The sequence below is a fragment of the Mobula birostris genome, chromosome 6 (genome assembly GCF_030028105.1).
Source record: "Mobula birostris isolate sMobBir1 chromosome 6, sMobBir1.hap1, whole genome shotgun sequence".
Taxonomy (NCBI): domain Eukaryota; kingdom Metazoa; phylum Chordata; class Chondrichthyes; order Myliobatiformes; family Myliobatidae; genus Mobula; species Mobula birostris.
In genome coordinates this window covers 188,520,580-188,544,703 of record NC_092375.1, presented here as the reverse complement: position 1 = coordinate 188,544,703, position 24,124 = coordinate 188,520,580, and the positions used below count along the sequence as shown (strand labels likewise).

General features: G+C 41.6%; 1 protein-coding gene and 1 long non-coding RNA gene across 3 annotated transcripts in view; one reads left to right on the top strand and one right to left on the bottom strand.

Moving 5' to 3' along the window:
- Window positions 1-24,124, bottom strand: part of LOC140199655 (uncharacterized) — a 76,775-nt gene that overhangs the window by 34,785 nt on the left and 17,866 nt on the right. The window contains exons 2-3 of one of the 2 annotated variants that reach the window (XR_011886458.1): window positions 16,522-16,599; window positions 10,374-13,889 (exon numbers count right to left, since the gene is read on the bottom strand). This is a non-coding gene — a long non-coding RNA (uncharacterized lncRNA). Of the gene's footprint in view, window positions 1-10,373; window positions 13,890-16,521; window positions 16,600-24,124 lie in introns of those variants that run through there. The other variant, XR_011886459.1, reaches the window with a different exon arrangement.
- LOC140199654 (protein mono-ADP-ribosyltransferase PARP14-like) overlaps window positions 1-24,124 on the top strand; it is an 81,598-nt gene that overhangs the window by 55,181 nt on the left and 2,293 nt on the right. The window contains exons 13-17 of the mRNA XM_072262099.1: window positions 4,003-4,179; window positions 9,969-10,175; window positions 11,958-12,584; window positions 17,871-18,016; window positions 23,800-23,977. Of these exons, the coding sequence (XP_072118200.1) occupies window positions 4,003-4,179; window positions 9,969-10,175; window positions 11,958-12,584; window positions 17,871-18,016; window positions 23,800-23,977 (1,335 nt within the window). The remainder of the gene's footprint in view (window positions 1-4,002; window positions 4,180-9,968; window positions 10,176-11,957; window positions 12,585-17,870; window positions 18,017-23,799; window positions 23,978-24,124) is intronic.

Below are 24,124 nucleotides of genomic sequence, written 5' to 3'. Positions count from 1 at the left end.
TATCGAAGGAATCTAAGTACTATTGAGCGCGGCTTACTTCTCTGATTCCTGGGGCCTTGGGGTGAGCGCACGATGCGCCCTCTCAGTTTCAATCTCCATAGTCGGGGGAATCTCCAGTGCTTCCTGCAGCAACTTTTTTACAGACTTCATAATTGACAACCCCTCCACTCCTTCGGGAACATTATAAATCCTGATATTTTTCCAACGCGATCTTCCCTCATGATCAAGTAATTTACTTTCCTGTTGATTTAGTATTTTTATCATCTTACTTAGTATCTGTTCCACGTTTTGCACGCAATCTTCCACCTTCTCAATTGGAGTCTCTGCCATCTCTGTTTTCTGATTGATGTTGGCGAGCTCTGACTTTATATCATTTAGTTGCTGTTTTATATCATTTTGGACTTCTCTTATCTCTCCCAGAATTTTTATCATATTTGCCGCTTCGCCTGGCCAAGGCCCCGCGTCAGCCTCGCCGCCACGCACACATGTAGGAGAGCCACGCGCACGAGGCCCTGCGTCAGCTTCGCCACCACGCGCATGTGTAGGAGAGCCGCTTGTTGGACCTCTCTCTCTTCCATAGGCTCCGCAGTGGTGCTTTTTTTATATCCATTCTTTTTCCTCCATTCTTGCCCCCCTTATCAATTCAGATATTTTCGAAAGATCTTGTATTTGATAGATTAATGAGGCAAAATATGCGTTTTTCCGGAGGAGCTAATGATTTAAGCTGCCATTCTGGACGATGACATCACCGGAACCTACTCTCTCATTTTCTAAATTTAAAATATATTCAAGTTGGATTTTTGTTGAGCTAATTGATAAAATATTGTGCATCATGTCAAATCAAAAGAAAAATTCCAAAACGTCAACAATTTACTAAAAATTAAAAACCAAAATTCTGAGGTTGAAAAAGTATTAGTCCCCTTTTTAATTACTACACTAACTTTTCACAGATCCAATACTTTATATTACCTTACCAACTCAGGCAATTTGTTGATTTAGAAAATTGGAGAATCACTTGTTTTCAATGAATTCATACAGTTCTCTGTAAGGAACAACTGTATGGTAGATTTTCAACAGATCAAACCAAAACACAGACAAAAGATCATACAAGTCAAGTCAGGGAAATTATATGAAGAAACACAGATCTGGAGACGAGTACAAGACTATCTCAGAGGCACGGAACACACCTCGGAACTCAGTGCAGTCCATTGTGAAAAAGTGGAAAAAATAGGAAACCAGAGCCACACTGCCTAGGTCAGGGTGCCCCTCTAAACTTAGCTGCCAGAGAAGAATGGCACTTGTAAGAGAGGCCATTGTGACCCCAACAGTCACTCTGAGTGAGCTGCAGAAGTCGCTGGCTGCAAGGGCTTGTACAAAATGGGTATTTATGGAACAGTGACAAGCAAGAAGCCCTAGCTAAAGAAAAAACATATTCTTACCCGTAAAGACTTTGCAAAGTATTACTTAGAAGATAATGTAAAGATGTGGAGGAAGGTCTTGTGGTCGGATGAGACTGAAGAGGAACTTTTTGGCCTCAACACTAAGCAGTATGTGGGGCGTAAATCTGATTTCCCAAAAGACTGCTGGTGATAATAGTTGTGAGAAGTGGTTCAACTAAGTACTGATCAAAGGAGAATGAATATTTTTGAATTTTTAGTTTTTCATGCTTTGCAATTTTTTTTTTGGTGAGGGGAGCTGTACTATGAAAAAAGGAGCCTGTGATTTGCAAATACAATATCTCGGTTAAATTGATCAAAAATCTTGGTTGTCATACTAATTTATGTGAACAAAGTGTTAGAGGCTAAATACTTTTACAAGGCACTGTATACTAAATCAAAGGCAAGGATTTTATGTAAGATTATCAAGAAATGTAATGAGACAGAATCAGTGCCCCTCTGGTTATGGAAGAGATACCAATAGACCTGCCAAAACAGCTCTGTGCAGGTCAGAAGGCAGAACAACAGAAACAGAAAGCAGAACCACAGAGGCCTAATACTTGAAATGAAACTTTTTCTAAGACTATTCTCCGTGCACGTTTTCCCAATTTACTCTCGGACTTTGTTTTTTTAATATTTCAATCTCTAGATCTCGGATGTCCTCAGGCAAGCATTTCATTCCACTGCCCTCAACAAATTTTCTCGTTATTCATACCAAGTGCAGAATATCAAAGCTGTCTTATTCCAGGGTGGCTAATGCTCACAGACATGACGACACTTGCAAAGTATTTCAAGGTTCCTTCACTCTACCACAATCTTAGAAATTTGTCTCTGTTTCCTGATGTACCAACTTCCTCATTCCTCGGTGCTACAAAGATGCATAATGGACAGAGTCCAAAGGAGGGTATGAGCAGGTTTTTAAAATGAATTACAGGAAAATCTGCAGGAGGATTTAGAGAAGGAATTCCACACTATTTGCCATGTTGTATGAAGTGGGTGATCATCGTCTTTCCATGACCACGATTGTTCTTGGCAATTTTTTCTGCAGAGGTGGTTTGTCATTGCTTTCCTCTGGGCAGTGTCTTTACAAAATGGATGACCCCAGCCATTATGGTTTGTGATGTGCACCAGCTGCTCATATGACCATCTGCCATCTACTCCCATGGCATCATGTGGCCCTGGTCAGGGGCTACACCTTGCCCAAGGGTGCTTTGCAGACTAGCAGAGGGAAGGAGCGTCCCACACCTCCTCTGGTAGGGGCGTACTGTATCTCCACCCCGCCACCCAACAATGGATGGGTCAGTCATGTGCATGGTTGACGAGGTGAAAGAATGCTGAACTTTGAGAACATTACAAAGCTGGAGGGGTGAAGTCATGCAAGAATTTAAGCAATCAAATAAAAGGTTTAAATCAACACATTGTGGAAGAGGTAGCTTGTGTTGTTTAGCAAGTCAGTGAGCGAAAGGGATGTAAGGTGGCATGAGATATTATACAGTGCCATAAGTCAAAATGTTTTAAAATTCATACAGCTTGGGTGGGTGGGGGGGTCGGAGTTGGAGTTCAATTCTGGTGTCCACAGTAAGAAAGTTTGTATGATCTTCCCGTGTGTGTGTGTCCTCCCACAATGCAAAGACTAACCAGTTAGCAGGTTAATTGGTGATTGTAAATTGTCCTGTCATTAGGCTGGGGTTAAATAGGTGGGTTGCTGGGCAGTGTGGGTCATTGGACCAGAAGATCCTGTTCCACACTTTATCTCTTAAAAATATTTTTAAAAATTTAAAAACCTCTATTCAAATAGACACCAGCAGTATTCCAGAAATTCGAGAGTATCGGGGGGTTGAGGGTGCAGAAGCGAGTGTCATTGCTATTACTAAGGGGAAGGTGTCTGGGAAGCCAACAGGTCTGAAGTAAAGTCACCTGGACCAGATGGTCTACACCCAGGGTTCTAAAAGAGGTGGCTGAGGAGATTTTGGGGACATTAGTAATGATCTTTCAAGAATTACTAGATTCTGGAATGGTTCCTGAGGACTGAAACTATTGCTGGAACTATTGATAGAGATAGGTTGATAGATTCTTGATTGGTCAGGGCAGGAAGGTATACAGGGGGAAGGCAGAAGATTGAGGCTGAGAGGGAAAATGGATCGGCCATGTTGAAGTGGCAGAGTAGACTCGATGAGCCAAATGGCCAAATTCTGCTCCAATATCTTATGGCCTTGTAGACTGGAAATTTGCAAATGTCACTCCACTCTTTGAGAACGGAGAGAGGCAGAAGAAAGGAAATTATAGGCCAGTTAGCCTGTCTTCAGTGGTTGGGGAGAGAGAGACACACACACACACACACCACGTTACAGGGAGATGGATAATAAATCAGCAATGATGGAATGGTGGAGCTGACTCAATGGGCCGAATGGCCTAGTCCTCCTGTGTCCTATGCTCTAAGTATTGGAGATGCTGCCTGGCCTGTTGTGATCACCAGAAACTTTGATGTGTGTTGCAGGAAAATTTAATTGTTATTTATGTAATGACTGCAAAAAATAAATGAAATGATTCTTTCTTTAACTCATAGGCTCACAGGCAAACAGTGCAACAATAATAACAAGTCCAGGAAAACTGCAGTGTCAAGCTATAATTCATATGGTTGGAAATACAGATCCAACTAAAATCAAAGCCATAGTTGGTGAAGTTCTTCAGATATGTGAACAACAGAAATTCTCCTCAGTTGCTTTCCCTGCCATTGGTACAGGTTGGTATTTCCCTTAGCGTTTTTTATTCCCCACTCCTTCTGGAGTTTCCTTACTTTATTGATCAATTGATCCACTTGGCCTGAAACAGGAGTGTGTGGGCCGTGGCATTCAAAGCTCAAACTGGGCATGGCATCTGATGATGATGATTACACATTGAGAAGAGCCAGAATATTAATATCCAGTCCAAGACAGGAACTATCTCCATATACAAGTTGTGTCCAAGTTCAACTACAGTATATAAGAAGAATTATGCAGTAAGATGTGGGAATGTAATTAGTGGATTATGATCATGGGAAGGCAGTTGGTCTGAAAATGAGCTTGAGATGAAACAGGCAGCAATCGTAGTTTTGGATACTCCAGTTTAGATGAAAGTACGTACCCTAGTGCTTACTTCCACAATGCATGCTACAACTGGAGAACTTAATTTGATAATTTGTGAGAGAGATGCTATAATGTTACGATTACCAAAATCTGAAGAGAATGGCAAGATAGAATCTTGATCCTGATGTAATCTCTACATTTCCACAGTGGGATCATCCACTTCTGCAGTGGTTGGTTTCATACTGCCCATACTCCCAATTCTTATCCTTGTGCTAATCAGATTGATTTGTTACATTTTGACTTTGTTGGCGTGGGCTCATCTGACTGACTTGTGTGAGCTTCTCTTTGGATCTGACTCAGGGCTACAAGCAGTTTCTTGTGCCTCAGGTAGCTTCCTTCGTCCTTTCGAAATCAGACTAGTTCAGACCTGTTTAGTCAGGCCCACCAAACAGTGGGCTCAGGCTATTTCAGATCGTAGATCATTCTTTCTACAAGCCTGCCTTTTTTAGATAATGTAATAAAAAGCTTCTTATTTAGAAAATGGTTTCAGGTTTGGTTCTTGTTGAGCCATCCCTATACAGTTTACAAAATGGTGGCTGCAAGAACAGTCTCACAAAATGGCAGCCTTCATTCCTTTGACCACGTGGCAGGAACAAAAACATTTGCTTTGTCAACTTCTCTTGCCCTTCGCTTATTCCTGTTAGCTAATTCACAGATGTTAATTCTTTCTGGCCAACAGATTCCTGCAGGATACCTCTAGTTACAGACCTCAAGCCAGAATAAGTCCTGTTGACCACTATCCTCTGCCTTCTATAAGACAATAGGACATGGGAGGAGAATTAGTGCCACTTGGTTCTTTGGGTTTGCTGCACCATTAGATCATAGCTGATAAGGGTGGATCCCTCTCAAACCCCATTCTTCTTCCTTGTCATAACTTTTATCACCCTTACTAATCAAGAACCTATCAATCTCTGCTTTAAATGTACCCAATGACTTGACCTCCACAGCTGTCTGTGGAAATGAATCTCACAGATTCACCACCCAGCTATTCCTTTCTTAGATATGATGCCCAAAACTGTTTGAAATACTGGACTCCAGACGTGTTCTGGCGAATGCCTTGCACAGCCTCAGCATTGCATGCTTGCTTTTCTAAAGAGTGACACAGCAGTGTAGCAGTTAGCACGAAGCTGCTACAGCTTGGGGCAATCCAGAGTTCAGAGTTCAATTCCAGCACTGTCTGTAAGTTCTCCCCGTCAACCATGTGGATATCCTACGGAAGCTCCAGTTTTCTCGCACAGTCCATAACGTGTATATATATGTTAATAAAATATATATTAATGAAATATATATTAATAAAATATATATCAATGACTTGGATGAGGGAATTAAATGCAGCATCTCCAAGTTTGCGGATGACACGAAGCTGGGTGGCAGTGTTAGCTGTGAGGAGGATGCTAAGAGGATGCAGGGTGACTTGGATAGGTTGGGTGAGTGGGCAAATTCATGGCAGATGCAATTTAGTGTGGATAAATGTGAAGTTATCCACTTTGGTGGCAAAAATAGGAAAACAGATTATTATCTGAATGGTGGCCAATTAGGAAAAGAGGAGGTGCAACGAGACCTGGGTGTCATTATACACCAGTCATTGAAAGTGGGCATGCAGGTACAGCAGGCGGTGAAAAAGGCGAATGGTATGCTGGCATTTATAGCGAGAGGATTCGAGTACAGGAGCAGGGAGGTACTACTGCAGTTGTACAAGGCCTTGGTGAGACCACACCTGGAGTATTGTGTGCAGTTTTGGTCCCCTAATCTGAGGAAAGACATCCTTGCCATAGAGGGAGTACAAAGAAGGTTCACCAGATTGATTCCTGGGATGGCAGGACTTTCATATGAAGAAAGACTGGATGAACTGGACTTGTACTCGTTGGAATTTAGAAGATTGAGGGGGAATCTGATTGAAACGTATAAAATCCTAAAGGGATTGGACAGGCTAGATGCAGGAAGATTGTTCCCGATGTTGGGGAAGTCCAGAACGAGGGGCCACAGTTTGAGGATAGAGGGGAAGCCTTTTAGGACCGAGATTAGGAAAAACTTCTTCACACAGAGAGTGGTGAATCTGTGGAATTTTCTGCCACAGGAAACAGTTGAGGCCAGTTCATTGGCTATATTTAAGAGGGAGTTAGATATGGCCCTTGTGGCTACGGGGGTCAGGGGGTATGGAGGGAAAGCTGGGGCGGGGTTCTGAGTTGGATGATCAGCCATGATCATAATAAATGGCGGTGCAGGCTCGAAGGGCTGAATGGCCTACTCCTGCACCTATTTTCTATGTTTCTATGATTTCAGAAGAGGAGGTGCTTATTGTCTTGAGGAAAATTAGGGTGGATAAAACCCCAGGTGCTGATAAGGTGTTACCTCAGACCTTGTGCAGAAATTGCAGGGGCCCTAACAAAGGAATTTAAAATTTCCATGGCTATGGGTGATGGGTTGGAAAATTGGAGGATAGCAAATGTTCCACTGTTTAAGAAAGGCTCTAAGAAACAGCCAGGAAATTATAGGCCAATGAACCTGACATCAGCAGTGGGAGATTTATTGGAAAGTAGTATTTGAAGAGACCAGATATGTAAGTATTTGAATAGACTGGGACTGACTAATGATAGTCTTTATGGTTTTGTGCATTGTAAGTTGTGTCTAATCTATTTTACAGTTTTTCAAGGAAGTTACCAGGAAAGTTTGGAGAGGTAATGTTGCAGCTATATAGGACCCTGGTCAGACCCCACTTGGAGTACGGTGCTCAATTCTGGCTGCCTCACTATAGGAAGGACGTAGAAACCATAGAAAGGGTGCAGAGGAGATTTACAAGGATGTTGCCTGGATCGGGGAGCATGCCTTATGAGAATAGGTTGAGTGAACTCGGCCTTTTCTCTTTGGAGCGACGGAGGATGAGAGGTGACTTGATAGAGGTGTACAAGATAATGAGAGGCATTGATCGTGTGGATAGTCAGAGGCTTTACCCCAGGACTGAAATGGCTAGCAGGAGAGGGCATAGTTTTAAGGTGCTTGGAAGTAGGTACAGAGCAAATGTCGGGGTAAGTTTTTTTACGCAGTGAGTGTGTGGAATGGGCTGCCGGCGGCGGTGGTGGAGGCAGAAACAAGAGACTCCTGGATGGCTACATGGAGCTTAGAAAAATAGAGGGCTATGGGTAAAGCCTCGGTAGTTCTAAGGTAAGGACATGTTCGGCACAGCTTTGTGGGCCGAAGGGCCTGTATTGTGCTGTATGTTTTCTATGTTTCTAAAGTTGATGCTGTCTGCAAGTCCTTTGACAACGTCCCACATGGGAGATGAGTAAAGCAGGTTCAGTCACTTGGTATTCAGGATGAGGTAATAAATAAGATACGACAATAGCTTCATGAGGGGTAAACCAAAGAGTGGTAGTAGATAGTTACCTCTCTGACTGGAGGCCTTTGACTAGTAGTATGCTGCAGGGTTCAGTGCTGAGTCTGTTTTTTGTCATCTATATTAACAATCTGGGTGATAATGTAAACTAATTTGTGGATGACACCAAGATTGGAGGCATGGGATAGTGAGCAAGGCTATCAAAACTTGCAGTGTGAAGAATGGGCTGAAAATGGCATATTGAATTTAATGCAGACAAGTGTGAGGTATTGCACTTTGGCAAGACAAAGCAGGGTAAGACTTGCATGGTGAGCAGTAGGTACCGAGGTGTGCGGTAGAACAAAGGGATCTGGGAACACAGATCCATAATTCCTTGAAAGTGGCCTTAGAGGTAAAGAGGGTTGTAAAGAAAGTTTTTGGCACATTGACCTTCATAAAGTACTGAGTGCAGGAGTTTGGATCTTATGTTCCAGATGTCCTAATCTGGAGTATTGTCTGCTGTTTTGGTCACCTATCTCCAGAAAAGATAACAGAGAAAATTTACAAGGACATTACTGGGAATTGAGAGCCTGAGTTATAGGGAAAGGTTGAATAGGTTAAGATTTTACTCCTTGGAACATAGAAGATTGAGAGGAGATTTGATAAAGGTATACGAATTATGAAGTGTATAGATGGGGTTTTGCACTGAGGTTGGGTGAAACTAGAACCAGAGGTCATGGGTTAAAGGTGAAATATGTAGGGGGAACGTTGGGGGGATCCTTTTCACTGAGGTTGGTAAGAGTGCACGATGAGCTGCCTGTGGAAGTGATGGTTCTGAGTTTGATTTCAATGTTTAAAGAGAAGTTTGGATATGTACATGGATGGGGGTGGGGTGTATGAAGGGTTATTGTCCAGGGGCAGGTTGATGGGACTAGGCAGATTAATAATTCAACATGGGCTAGCTGGACCGAAAGATCTTTGTGTGCTGTGGTTCTCTGTGAGTGTTCCTAAGTGATAATCATTAAGGCAGCTGAAAATATTAATGTTACAAAGTATGAAATGAACTCTTAATCTTAACTGTTATCATTCTTACATTTTAAATATTTAATTATGTAACACAATGGTTAAAATAGAAAATAAAAGAAACATAGAAGAAAAATAATGCGGAAAAAGCAACCTACTTCAGATTAGTATGTGTGTAATATGAAATGTGTTAGTTTCATTGGCCATGAACTGATAAGGTTTTAATTTTAAGAAATTAGAGTCAGATTCTTTGCTGTCAATCAAATGATTTGCCAAGAAATCAAGAAATGGGTTGCCATAATCATGCCTATACCTCTGTTAATCACGACCTCAACATCTCTTGAAAACCGAGGTTTCCTGAAGCTGTTATCTTTACCATTTATTCTGACAGGCACATACAGGTTTTGTACTCTCAAAATTCCACTTTTGAAGGCCTCCCAGTTACCAAGTACACCTTTGCCAGAAAACGGCCTGTCCCAATCCACACTTGCCAGATCGTTCATGATGCCATCAGTATTGGCCTTTATCCAATTTAGAATCTCAACCCATGGACCAGACCTATCTTTTTCTATATTTACTTTGAAACTAATGCCATTGTCTTCATTAGACGCAAAGCGATCCCCTACACAAACTTCTGACCTATCTCGTTCCCTAATAGCAGATCAAGTATCACACACTCTCTTGTTGAGGCTTTTATGTACTTATTAAGGAAACATCCCTGAACACATTTGACAAACTCTATCCCATCTAGTCCGGTTAAAATAAGGGAGTCCCAGTCAATACGTATAAAGTTAAAATCATCTACTATAACAACCTGAGATCTCTCTACAAATTTGTTCCTCTAAATCCCTGGACTGTTGGGTGGTCTCCAGTATAGCCCCATTAACGTGATCAGGCCTTTCTTATTCCTCAGTTCCACCCACAACACCTCACTAGATGGGTTCTCCAGTCTTGAAAGGACAAATGGCCTGTTCTCTACAGTTTCTGTGTTTCTGCCTGGCACTTCGGGTTAATCGTGGCTAGTAAACGAAATCACGTGTACATTTAAAATGTTTCTATGCCAATCACCAGGACAAGGGAATGCCAAGCCCTCCCAAGTTGCTGATGCAATGATTGATTCAGTTGTGGAATTTATAAAGAAGAAACCTTCAGCTTCTTTGCGGAAGATTCGCATCGTAATTTTTCAACCTCAAATGTTAAGTGAATTTCACAACAGGATGAAAATGCGTGAAGGATCTAATATTCCAGTTCATGAATCTTTCATTAAAAAAATATCAAGTAAGTATCAGACATTTTAAAAAGAAGAATATATTTTGTACTGGAATGAGTAATGGGATAAATGCTTTTAAAATAGAAAAATAGGATTTATTACATAAACTAAAAATCAAAGAAAATAAAACAGGTTTGCATCATGCATTTTAAAAGGATGTTTAGATACAAAAGACCTTCAATGATTCAAGATTCAGAGTACATTTATCATCAAAGTATGTATGTAGTATACAACACTGAGATTAGTCTTCAGACAGCCATGAAACAAAGTAAACCCATTCAGAGAAAAACATCAAACCCCCGACATGTGGGTGGGGGGGGGGGAACAAACCACTCAAACAGCAAAAAAACTAGTGAAAAACACAGAATGTAAATCATCAAAAGACAGTCATCGAAACAGTCCAGGAATATTCAGTTTAGTTCAGTTCAGTGATGTACTATATATAAGATATTGTCAGAGGCATAGTGAAATCTAGTGTATTATCTGTATTAAAGGTACAGAGAATTATGGACTAGTCTGTTTAACATTAAATGTAGGTAAAATAATGGATTCCTGTTAAGAGAGGTTAATGGTCAAAACTTCAGAAACAAGAATTCTCAATGTAGAGTTCAAAAGTAAAATCTTGCTTAAAGGGGTAAACAAGGCACCAACAATAGTTATATTGTAGATATATTTTGTCTAAATTTTTAGAACCCTTTGATAAGGTGCTGCTAGAATGCCTAGTGCCCAAGGTCAAGGAATGTAGATTCAGGGATTAAGGAAAACAAAAATTTTCTGTCTGGTGCCACAAGGGAAAGCAAATAGTGGGTGTAATGGGCATTTCTTCAAAGCCAAGAAGATGGCTTGTGACATTTCCTAAAAGCAGTATTGCGATAATTACTGCTTAGAGTTTACATTTGACATTTCAGGCCAAAACCCTCATCAGGACTGGAGAAAATAAGATGAGAAGTCAGAGTAAGAAGGTGGAGGAAGGGGAGGAGGGGTGAAGCAAAGAGCTGGGAAGTCAATTGGTGAAAGAAATAAAGGGCTGGAGAATGGGGGAATCTGATAGGAGAGGACAGAAGGCCATGGAAGAAAGGAAAGGGGGAGGAGCACCAGAGGGAGGTGATAGGCCGGTAAGGAGATAAGGTAAGAGAGGGAAATGGGAATGATGAAGGGGAGGGTGCATGACTAGAAATTCAAGAAATCGATGTTCATGCCATCAGGTTGGAGGCTAACCAGATGGAATATAAGGTGTTGCTCCTCCAAACTGAGAGTGGCCTCAAGGCAGCAGCAGAGGAGGCCATGGACTGACATATGGGAATGGGAAGTGGAATTAAAATGGGTGACCACTGGGAAACCCTGTGCTTTTTCTTGCAGATGGAGTGTAGGTGCTCAGCGAGGCAGTCTCGCAACCTACGTTGGATTTCACTGATATACAGTGCCACACTGGGAGCACTGGATACAGTTGATGACCATAACAGACCAGCAGATTCCTTTATTTAAAGTTACCGAGTGTTTTGATGGAGTGAACATAGAGGGATTTCATCCAAGATGAGTGTAGATGTTACAATGATTTTCATGCAAATATTGCTGAGAATATGAAACTAGCTACCAGATGGTTGAAGCAAACAGCACATTTTAGGAAAGGGAGTAGTAGACAAAGTTGATAAGTTAAATACAAAAAGAGAGAGGAGGATCGTGGAATGTGTGTTGATTGGCAAGTTACACCATGCATCCCGTTTCTATTCTGTGTGTCTGCATACAATGCTTTTACGTAATTTTGTGAATTTTTTTTCTGCTAATATCAGATGCAATTACATCAGTGTTTTGGGGGGAACAGAAGAAAGAAAATGCAGCCTCCTTCATTGAAGAAAATATTGAATTCAAAGATGGGATAGAGACAGCTCATTTTGAGATCTGTGGAAACAATGAGCAAACTATTGAAAATACTATATCCTTCATAAAAAATGTGGTTTCAAAAGATCAGACTGAAGAAGTTATTGTTAATGATTTCTTATTTAAATTCTCTGAAAATGAACATGAAGAATTATACCGTCTTCAGAAAAGTCTTCAAATCTCTTTAGAACTACAGCGCAGCCAGTCTGGAGCTCAGATAAAAATCTGTGGTATCATAAAGGATGTTCTGAAAGCCTTTACAAAAATTCAGGTGATGATTGACTGCGTCAGAAACAATGAACTTGAAAAAAGAGATGAGGAACTTGTCAAAAATTTGGTTGAATGGCAGTTTCAAGTTAACGATCAATTCACAGCATTTGACAGTGCTACAAACCTGATACTGGAAAAGGCGTTCACTGAACAAAAGGCTGAAATTGCTTTCACATTTCACAACCAGCTCTGGGTTGTGGATATGAAAAAGTATACTGCAAGGTTCAGTGGACGTAAGATGAATTTGAAAAGGATTTCGAAAGTTGAAGGTAAATTTTTCATTGTATTTAATTTGTACTTTTCATTCATACTCATAGTGTGCCCAGCTGAGAATGAGACATGTTGGCCCATCTATTTTGTAACAAATTGTTACCCTGCCAAATCCCATCACCTATATCTGGACCGTAGCCCTCCATACTCCTCCCATCCATGTACTTTTCCAAAGTTCAAAGTAACTTTCATTATCAGAATACAAATGTCATCACATACAACCCTGAGATTCTTTTATTCCTGCGGGCATACTCAGCAAACCTGTAGAACAGTAACTATAACAGAATCAATGAAAGATCAACCAGAGTGCAGAAGACAACAAACTGCAGATGCAAATATAAATAAATAGCAACAAATAACGAGAACTTGAAATAACATCTCCTTAAAGTGAGATCATTGGTTGTGGGAGTATCTCAATGGATGGGCCAGTGAGTGTAGTTATCCCCTTTTGTTTAATAGCCTGGTGGCTGAGGGGTACTCAGAGAGTGGTAGCAGTGTGGAACGAGCTTCCAGCAGAAGTGGTAGAGGCAGGTTCGATATTGTCATTTAAAGTAAAATTGGATAGTTATATGGACAGGAAAAGAATGGAGGGTTATAGGCTGAGTGCAGGTCAGTGGGACTAGGTGAGAGTAAGCAGTCGGCATGGGCTAGAAGGACCAAGATGGCCTGTTTCCGTGCTGTAATTGTTATATGGGTAGTAAATGTTCTTGAACCTGGTGGTGTGAGTCCTGAGCTCTTGTACATTCTTCCTGATGGCAATAGTGCAAAAAGAGCATGGCTTTGGTGGTGAGGATCTCTGATAGATTCTGCTTTCCTACGACAGCGTTTCATGTCGTATTCTTAATTGTTGCAATAAAATCTACATCCACCACTTCCACTAGCAGCTTATTCCATGCTCACATTGCCTTTGAGTGAAGCGGTTTCCCTTAAATATCTCAACTTTCACCCTTAACCTATTATCCTAGTCTCACCCAACCTGTGTTAAAAGCCTGCCAGAGTTTACCCTATCTATCCTCCTCATTATGTGGCAGGGAGGAGATGTGTCTCTACCAAAGAAGGTGTTAGACACTCCTTCCCTCCACCACCCTTAGGCAAGGTGTAGCACATGCTTAGCTTCCCTCCCACCAATCAGGGTCACGTGAAGCCATGTGAGCAGGTGGTGGATGGTCGTAGAGCCCCTGATGCATATCACGTCCTGGATTTGCAACCACAGACGCCAGGCAATCTCTGAAGAACATTGAATATGGCTGGGGTCATTCATCTTGTAAAGACACTGCCCCGAAGAAGGCAATGGCAAACCACTTCTGTAGGGAAAAAATTGCCAAGAACAATTATGATTATGAAAAGACCATGATTGCCTTTGTCATACAACAATGCACATAGGTGACAAACTTAACATGAACCCCTACCATCCATGTACATATCCAAACTTCTCTTAAACGTTGAAAAATCGAGCTTGCACACAGCAGTTGTGCTGGTAGCTCATTCTGCACACTCACGACCCTCTGACTGAAAAAGTTTCTCCTCATGTTCCCCTTAAACTTTTCACCTTTCACCTTTAACCCATGATCTCTGGTTATAGTCCCACCCAACCTCAGTAGAAAAAGCCTGCTTGCATTCACCCTATTTATACTCATAATTATGTTGAGCTCTTTCAAATCTCCTCTCAATCTTCTACATTCTGAGGAATATAGTCCTAACCTATTCAATCTTTCCTCCATACCCAGAAACACCCTTATATATTTTCTCTGTATTCTTTCAACACTGTTTACATCTTTCCTGTTGGTAGGTGATCAAAACTGCACACAGTACCCCAAATTTGGCCTCACCAGTGTCTTGTGCAACTTCAACATAACATCCCAACTCCTGTATTCAATGCTGGAAAAAAAATCAGCCGAAGAAATATTAATGGGGGCTAAGGAGACGGCAGATGAACAAAATGAGTATCTTGCATCAGCCTTCACTGTGGAGACACGAGCAGTGTGCCAGGTATTGTAGGGTGCGAAGGAAGAAAGTGCGTGTAGGGAGAAGGGAGAAGGTGCTCAACATGCTGAAAGACCTAAGGATACACAAGTCACCCAGACCAGATGAACTGCACCCTAGGGTTCCTAAAGAGTTTGCAGTAGAGATTGTGGAGGCATTAGTAATGATCTTTTAAGAATCACTGGACTCTGGCGTGATTCCGAAGGACTGGCAAAATGTTCTTTAAGAAAGGAGGGATACTGCATATGGGAAATTATAGACCAGATAGCCTGACCTCAGTGTTTGGGGAGATGTTGGAGTCAGTTGTATGGATGAGGTTATGGAGTATTTGGTGACACAGGACAAGATAGGACAAAGTCAGCATGGTTTCCTTAAAGGAAAATCTGCCTGACAAACCTGTTGGAATTGTTTGAGGAGATTACAAGTAGGATAGATAAAGGGGATGCAGTAGATGTTGTATATTTGGACTTTCAGAAGGCTTTTGACAAGGCGCCACACGAGTCTGCTTACCAAGTTAAGAGCCTGCACTATTACTGGAAAGTCACTAGCATAGTTGGAGAATTGGCTGATTAGTAGGAGGCAGCGAGTGGGAATAATTTCTGGTTGGCTGCCAGTGACTAGTGGTGTTCCGCAGGGATCGATGTTGGGACCGCTTCTTTTTACGCTGTATATCAATGATTTAGTGATGGAATAGATGGCTTTGATGCCAAGTTTGCAGATGATACAAAGATTAGTGGAGGGGCTGGTAGAGTTGAGGAAACAGGAAAGTTGCAGAAGGACTTAGATTTGGACAATAGGTAGGAAAGTGGCAAATTAAATACAACACACATCAAAGTTGCTGGTGAACGCAGCAGGCCAGGCAGCATCTTTAGGAGGAGGTACAGTCGACGTTTCAGGCCGAGACCCTTCGTCAGGACTAACTGAAGGAAGAGTTAATCTCTTACTAGCTCTTCCTTCAGTTAGTCCTGACGAAGGGTCTCAGCCTGAAACGTCGACTGTACTTCTTCCTAGAGATGCTGCCTGGCCTGCTGCGTTCACCAGCAACTTTGATGTGTGTTGCTTGAATTTCCAGCACCTGCAGTATTCCTGTTGTTTGCGAAATGAAATACAATATTGGAAAATGCATGGTTGTGTACTTCAGTAGGAGAAATAAATGTGCAGACTATTTTCTAAACGGAGAGAAAATCCAGAGATAAAAAGGGACTTTGGAGTCCTTTTGTCGAACACTCTAAAGGTAAACTTGCAGGTTGAGTCAGTGGTGAGGAAGGCAAATGCAATGTTAGCATTCATTTCAAGAGGTCTAGAATATAAGAGTAGGGATATGATGCTGATGAGGCCTCACATTGAGTATTGTGAACAATTTTGGGCTCCTTATCTTAGAAATGTTGGCATTGAAGAGGGTCCAGAGTAAGATCATAAGAATGATTCCGGGAATAAAAGGATTATCATATGAGGAATGTTTGATGGCTCTGGGCCTGTACTCACTGGAATTTAGAAGGGTGAGGGGAGATCTCATTGAAACCTTTCAAATGTTGAAAGGCCTAGACATAGTAGATGTGGAAAGGATGTTTCCCATGGTGAGGGAGTCTAGGACAAGAGGGCACTGCCTCAGGATAGAGGGGCATCCATTTAAAGCAGAGATGCAGAGAAAATTCTTCAGGCAGAGGGTGGTGAATTTGTGGCAATTATCACCATAGGCAGCTGTGGAGGCCAGGTCATTGGATGTACTTAAGGCAGAAATTGATAGGTTCTTGACTGGCCAAGGCAACAAAAGTTATGGGGAGGAAGTCAGAGAGTGGGGCTAAGGAAAGGGGAAAAAAGATCAGTCATGATTGAATGGTGGAGCAGACTTGATTTTCCAGATGGTCTAATTCTGCTCTGATGTTTTATGGTCTAATGCTCTGATTTATGAAGGCCAATATACCCAAAGCTATCTTTTCCAACCCTACCTACCTGTGATGCAGTTTCTGTATTCCCAGATCCATTTTTTCTACCGCTCTCCTCATTCTTCTCACCATTCATTGGTTTGCCCTGCCAAATGCAACACATTTGTCTGGATTTAAATCCCACCTGCCATTCTTCCAGCTGTTCTGAATCATATGCAAGAAATCATGCATCAGTCATGTCCGTGTATTTCCTCTGTCTCTGGATGTTGTTCCGTTTATTTCAATGAAATTAACTTCGGATGTAGAATACAACATTCTAACATAATTATGGCATATTTAGCAATACTCATGTGGGGTAACTTTCAGTGACAGTTCCTGGATTGTGAAATATTTTGTGCAGATTGTTAGACCTGATGAGTTCTTCAAGGAGTAATGACTCAAAAAGGCAGCATCCATCATTAAGGACCCCCATCACCCAGGACATGCCCTCTTCTTGCTGCTACCATCAGGGAAGAGGTACAGAAGCCTGAAGGCACACCCTCAATGATTCAGGAACAGCTTCTTCCCTCTGCTGTCTGATTTCTGAATGGACATTTAACCCATGAACACTACCTCACTTTTTTTCCCCCTTTTTGCACAAATTTAACTTATTTTTTCCCGTAATTTAGTTTTTATTATGTATTGTACTGTACTGCTGCCGCACAAATGGAAAGAGAAAAAAGTGGAAATTATCCTTGGTCTAAAATGTCTATCACTGATCATCTAAAACCTACATTTGACTAACAACCTCTTCTCATTACCACCATCGGCCAATATATACAGAAACCTTAGAGCCCACACCACACGGTTCAGGAACAGTTATTACCCTACGTCAATTAGGCTCCAGAACCATTGTGCATAACTTCATTAAGCATTACTCTGAACTGATTCTATGACCTACAAACTGTCTTTTAAACAACTCGTGCTTTCAGTATTTTTTTTATTTGCTCAGTTTATCTTGCACACTTTTTCGTATAGTTTTTCATAAAATTTTATTCTATTATTTTCCTGTAAGTGCCTACAAGAAAATGAATCTCAGGCTCTTGAACCAAAGAGGGTAACTTCTCTCAACTTCATTAAAATGCTCCCACAACCATTGGACTCACTTTCAAGGACGCTTCATCTCATGTTCTCGATATTTATTGTGTGTTTATTTATTATTATTTTGTCTTTCTGCATTTTCTCCTCTTCCACATTCGGGTTGTACACCCTAGTTGGACAGTCTTTCATTGATTCTGCTATGATTATTATTTTACAGATTTATTGAGTAAGTCTGCAAGAAAATGAATCCCAACTGTGTACAGTAACATATGTACGTTGATAGTACATTAACTTTGAACAAAGGTAATAATAATGATTTATTTGATATATCTGCAGGAATCTTAACTGATAGCCTACCAACATATTGGGATGACATGCAAAATTTACAAAGTAAATATGTGGAGCTACAACAGAATTCCAAAGAATATCAGGATGTAGCACAATCATTCAAAGTAACTGTTACGCAGTTTCAGATCGTAAAGGTATGTCAAATTAATTATCATGAGCCAATTTGTACTTCATAACCTTGTAACTTAACAAGGAGAGATCTAATATGTTTTCAGCGTATCAAAGCAGTTGGACTTGGGTCTGAGAATGAGAAACAACCCAAGGCTTGCCTGATTTAAGCACCAGGCCAGATTGAAAAGGTCAGTATGCTGGGGCTGGAGGTGAGGGATGAGCCTGTTTTCAGCTCACTACTCCACCAGGTTTACTCATCTCTGTGCTGAGCTGAGGCTGTGGCCTGAAACTAATGGGCTCCTAGATCGGCTGTGACTGGCTTCATGGCTGTGAAATCACTTTAGTGAACTTCAATTCTGGGTATTATTTGCTTACTTTTATTGTTTGCACAATTTTTTTTTCTGCAGAATGGGTGTTTGATGATCTTTTGTTTGATGGGTTCCACTGGGTTTCTTTGATTTGTGGCTGCCTGTCCCAATAGAGTTATAGAAAGGCACAGTACAGAAACAGGCCCTTCAAACCCCCCCCCCCCAAAAACAATTTAAACTGCCTACTCCCATTGACCTTGCACCAGGAACATAGCCCGCCATACCTCTACCATCCATGTACCTATCCAAACTTTGCTTAAACATTGAAATTGAGCTCACATGCACCACTTGTGCTGGCAACTCATACCACACTCTCACAACCTTCTGAGGGAAGAAGTTTCCTCTCATTTTCCCCTTAAACTGTTCACCTTTTACCCTTAACCCATGACCTCTAATTGTAGCTCCACCCAACCTCAGTGGAAAAAGTCTGCTTGCATTTAACCTATCTATACCTCTCATAATATTGTATACCTCGATCAAATCTCCCCTCAATCTTCTGTGTTCCAAGGGATAAAGTCCACACCCTGATTCAATCTTTCCTTATAACTCAGGTCCTGTCAACATCCTTGCAAATTTTCTCTGTACTCTTTCAACCTTATTTACATCCTTCTTGTAGGTATTTGACCAAAACTGCACACAATACTCCAAATTAGGCCTCACCAACATCTTATGCGACTTCATTATTATTGCACATTGGTAAATTATTGTGTATATTATTATTCTGTACTTTATCATTAGTTAATATTATATTCATTATTAATTATTGCTGCATTTTAAATGTTGCTACTGCAACAAAATAATTTTCCACGGAATCAATAAAGTACTTATTATTAATATGCTATGTTGAACAAAATAACAAAGCAGAGACTATTGTACTATGATGTGTGTTCTCCTGTCGCACAGTGATTGACTGTTGTATGTACTTACTGCATTTGGTAGGAAAAATTTTCTCTTAACGACCCTTGTGACAGCAGAGCTGAATGAGTCTATTCGAAAGGGTGCTCCGCTGCTTATTCAGTAGGTCATGGAGAGAATCTGTCTGATTGTCCATGACGGATAACAGTTTGTTTAGTGACCTCCTCTCCATCACTAATTCAGAAGAGTCCAAGTTGCAGCCAAAGATGGATCCAGCCATTTTTATCAGTTTATTTAGTCTTTTTGCATCACCAGCACTGATGCAGTGCCCCCAACATAAAGCAGCAAAGAAGACTGCACTCGCTACAACAGACTGGTAAAAGATCTCCAACGTCCTGCTGCACATATTGAAGGATCTCAGTTTCCTTTGAAAATAGTCTGCTCATCCCCTTCTTGTAAACAGTCTTGGTGATGGTTTTCCAGTTTTCCAGTCAAGTCTGTTGTCAAGGTGAACACCCAAATATTTGTACTCCTCCACTACCGCAATAACTTCTCCCAGAATAGATACAGGACTCGTCACAGTCTTCTTCCTCCTAAAATCAATCACCATCTCCCTGGTTTTGGCCACAATCAGGAGTAGGTGATTCCTCCCGCTCTACTCCACAAACTTGTCCACCAGTCCCCTGTACTCCAACTCCTGCTCATCTCTGATACACTCAACCACCGCAGAGTCAACAGAGAACTTCTGCAAGTGACAAGACTCAGATTTGTATTGAAAGTCTGAGGTGTTCAGTGTGGAGACAGGACAGTCCCTGGTGGTACTCCAGTGCTACTGTCCACCATCTCAGACAGAGAACTACCCCGCTGTACAAACTGGGGTCTATCTGTCAGGTAGTCAATGATCCAGGAGATAGTGGATTTGTCTACGCCCATCCTTTGCAGCTTCACTTCTTGCTCAGAAGAAGTCGCTGGATTGTATTGAAGGCAGAAGAGAAATCAAAAAAGTGATTCTCGCGATGCCACCAGCATCGTCCAGGTGGGAGTGAGCTCCCTGCAACAGGTAGATGATGGGATCATCCACTCCCACATGAGGTCAGTAGGCAAACTGTAGAGGGTCCAACGAAGATCTCATCTGCTGTCTATGGTAAGTCATGACCAGCCTCTTCAGTACCTTCATTACATGACATGTGAGGGCAATTGGTCTGTAGTCAGTAAGTCCAGATGAAGTCACCTTCTTGGGTACAGGAAACAAGCAGTAAGTCTTTCATAGCACCATATCTTTTCCTGACTCAGACTCAGATTGTAAAGATGCTGCAAAATACCAGACTGCTGGTTCGCACGGGCCTTCAGTACCCTGAGCTGATACCGTCGGGTCCAGCAGACTTGCCTTGATGTAGTCTCTCCAGCTGTCTCTTACCCTGACCTGCAGTCGGTCAGGTGGGGGAGAGCGGTCATCCCCATGGAGGCAGGAGACTCCAGAGTTGGGTTTGGAACACAAGTACTCACCAGAGGGGAGGGAGGCATGGAGGGAGAAGGCTTCGGGGGCAGGGAGTGTGTGTGGTTTGGGCAAGTGGGGGAGGGGACAGCAGGAGGTCCCAGTAAAATCGCCAATAACGGCCACAAAAGCATTGGGATATTGAGTTTGAATTCTAGCAACAGTCGAAAGAATAGCATCACACGCTACATTTACGTCTGTCGATGGTTGAATGTAAACAACAACTAAAATGGCAGTTGAGAATTCCTGAGGCAAATAATATGGTCGTATCCCAACAGCTAAGAGCTCGAAGTCCAGTCTACATAAACGTTCCTTTACAGTAACATGTCCACGATTACACCACCTTTCATTCACAAACACTACAATCCCTCTTCCCTTCTTACTGCTGAGTGTAACATCTCTGTCCACTCGGACAGTCTTTAAGCCGGGTATGGTAGCACAATGGTCCGGAAAATGTGCATGTAGTCAGGTCTCAGTTGAGCACAAAACTCTGCACTCCCAGTATTCCCTCTGGGTGTTAATCAGTGCACCGAGTTCCACCATTTTATTTCCCAGGGACCTCACATCTCTCATGGTGATCACAGGGATAGGTTTATATTTCCTCCTCAGCCTTCTCTCCGGCCCTGCAACCTCGGCATAACCTCCTAAGCTCCTGTGAGACCTCAGACCACACTCTGGGCACTGGCATCGGTTTGCATAGCTCAATCAGCTGGTCTCTGGAATAAACACAACCTTCACTCAACCTTCCCTCCAAATGAAAGGTTCCCATCACTAATGGTCACTAACATCTTATACAACTTCAGCATCTCATCTTCTCTACTCAGTACATTGATAAATGAAGGCCAATGCCAAAGGCTTTCTTGACAACTCTAACTACCTGTGACACCACGTCAATGAATTATGGACCTGTATTCCCAGATCCCTTTGTCCTACTGTTCACTATATAAGACCTACCTTGGTTGGACCAACCAAAGTGCAACATCTGACACTTGTCTGCACTAAATTCCATCTGCCATTTTTCAGCCTATTTTCCCAGCTGATCCAGATCTTCTGCGAGCCATGGTTGTTTTCCTCGCTGTCCACTACACTCACGATCTTGGTGTCATCTGTAAATTTGCTGGTCCAGTTAACCACACCATCATCCAGATCATTGATACAGATGACAACAACAATGGACCCAGCACCGATCCCTGCAGCACTCCACTAGTCACAGACCTCCAGTCAGTGCGGCAACCATCTACTACCAGTCTCTGGCTTCTCCCATAAAGCCAATGTCTAATCCAATTTACTACCTCATCTTGAACACCAAGCTACTGAACCTTTTTGACCAACTTCCCATGTGGGACCTTATTAAATACCTTTTTAAAGTCCATGGAGACAACATCCACTGCCTTGCCTTCATCCATTTTCCTGGTAACTTACATAAACTTTAAGATCATTTAGACATGACCTACCATGGACAAGGATACACTGTTTCCCAATTGCCCTTCACTGCCTAATTTTTCCTAGTGTTCATACTTATCTAGAGTGTGTGTATATCAGGACCTCACTCATAATTAGCATATGATGCCTGTTGTTTTCTTGTCTCATTTATGTGAAATCTTTGGTAGTATCCATACTCTGTTACAGTATAGTGACCATTTATCTTAGTTGGACATGTACTAGCTACAGTCAACACACATCAAAGTTGCTGCTGAACGCAGCAGGCCAGGCAGCATATCTGGGAAGAGGTACAGTTGACGTTTTATCATTCAAACCATACATGGATACAGTCAAAATGAGACAGCTTTCCTCTGGGGCCGAGGTGCATAGTATACATTCAAAATAGTGAGAGAAGAGAAAACACAAATTATTGCACAAGAAAACGCATGTATAGTCCAGGACCCTGAGTGACATGCAAATTGATGGTACAGCTCCTGGCAATCCAGGTGTGGTTCAGGAACCTCATTTCTGCCTCTTAAGTACGGAGCCCAGTTGTCTTTGGTCTCTTGCGTTCCCTCCACCCTTCAGGGGTCCAGTGTAGTGCTGTCTTGATGATGGAGTTAGCCTCTCCTCTCATCACATGCCCAATCGATCTCCAACAGTTCCTCATGATGATTGTGTCCGTCACCTCTTGATGACACTGAAGGAGTAGGGCATGGTTGGAGATGTTGGAAATCACTTTTTTAATAACATTTTACAAGATTCATACTTTTTAATAAACTCATGTACTTTTCACAGTATGTGGTGGTTCATCCCCACTTGGCAGAAAATGGTATAGCAGCTAAAATTAACAGTTTATCACCTTTCTCATTTTTCATTGGCTAAGTATTAGCGCATTATCCACATTATGTAATTGTTTTAATTATGTAGCCTATTAACTAGTTTATTCGCTATCTAACAAATTTCACTTTCTATAAAAGCAATGGATTTTTCGGAGACACCATCTTGGCCCCTTGGCTTCTTTATTCCTTTGTCTCCTCATTAATACGCCTCTTAGCATCGATTCTCAGCTCTTCATTTAGTTTGTTTAGTATTTGCATGTTTGTACTCTAAAATCAACAAATCTTATAATTAAGAATGCTCGTCATTCCTGACTCCTGAAAGAATCCTAAGGATCGGAAAATAAATGGAGATCCAACAGAGATCTTTCTTGACCAGAAAATACAGAGGGTCTTCTAGAGGCTCAGGGTGTGGAATGACAGCAGTATGGCAAGGTTGCTTTCTGTCATGTGCCAGCACTCTGACTCGTACAAGAGTGTGGGCAGGGCAGAGCACAGCTCTGCTACTGCTTTACCCTGGTGTGGATGCAGTATTTGGTTGATCCTCATATATTAACATCAATAAGCATTCGGACTATCCTAGCACAAACCTTGTATCCTAAGCACAGATTCTGACCACCAGTCAAGCAAAGTGTACAGTATATACTTAAGATGCTTTCTACATAAATGATTGTAAGAGAACTTGGAAAGTTTCTAAGAAATGCAGGTGCTGGAAATCAGCATTTCATGTGATAGGAACAGCATCCTATGTAATAGGAGGTAAGTTTGTTTGAGATTATTTTTGTTGAAACTATAAGCACAATTGACCAAGGAAATTGTGTTAACAGATTGAAAGACTTCAAAACCCATGTCTTTGGAAGAATTATATGATTAAAAAACAACAGCTTGATAACAAAAATCCACCTGGAACTAATAATGAGAGGAATTTATTCCATGGAACTGCATCTGATACACTCAATTTAATCAGTCGTCATGGATTCAACCGGAGCTATGCTGGAAGGAATGGTATGCAATGAAATATTAATCAAAAGGGCAAATTGCAAATCTGGAAATTGGAATATGGAGAGTATTGGTCAAAGAATAGCCAAAAGGGAAAGAAAATATGTTCTGATGTTTATATTTAACCAGAAATGTATTATTCTTTAGTTTTGA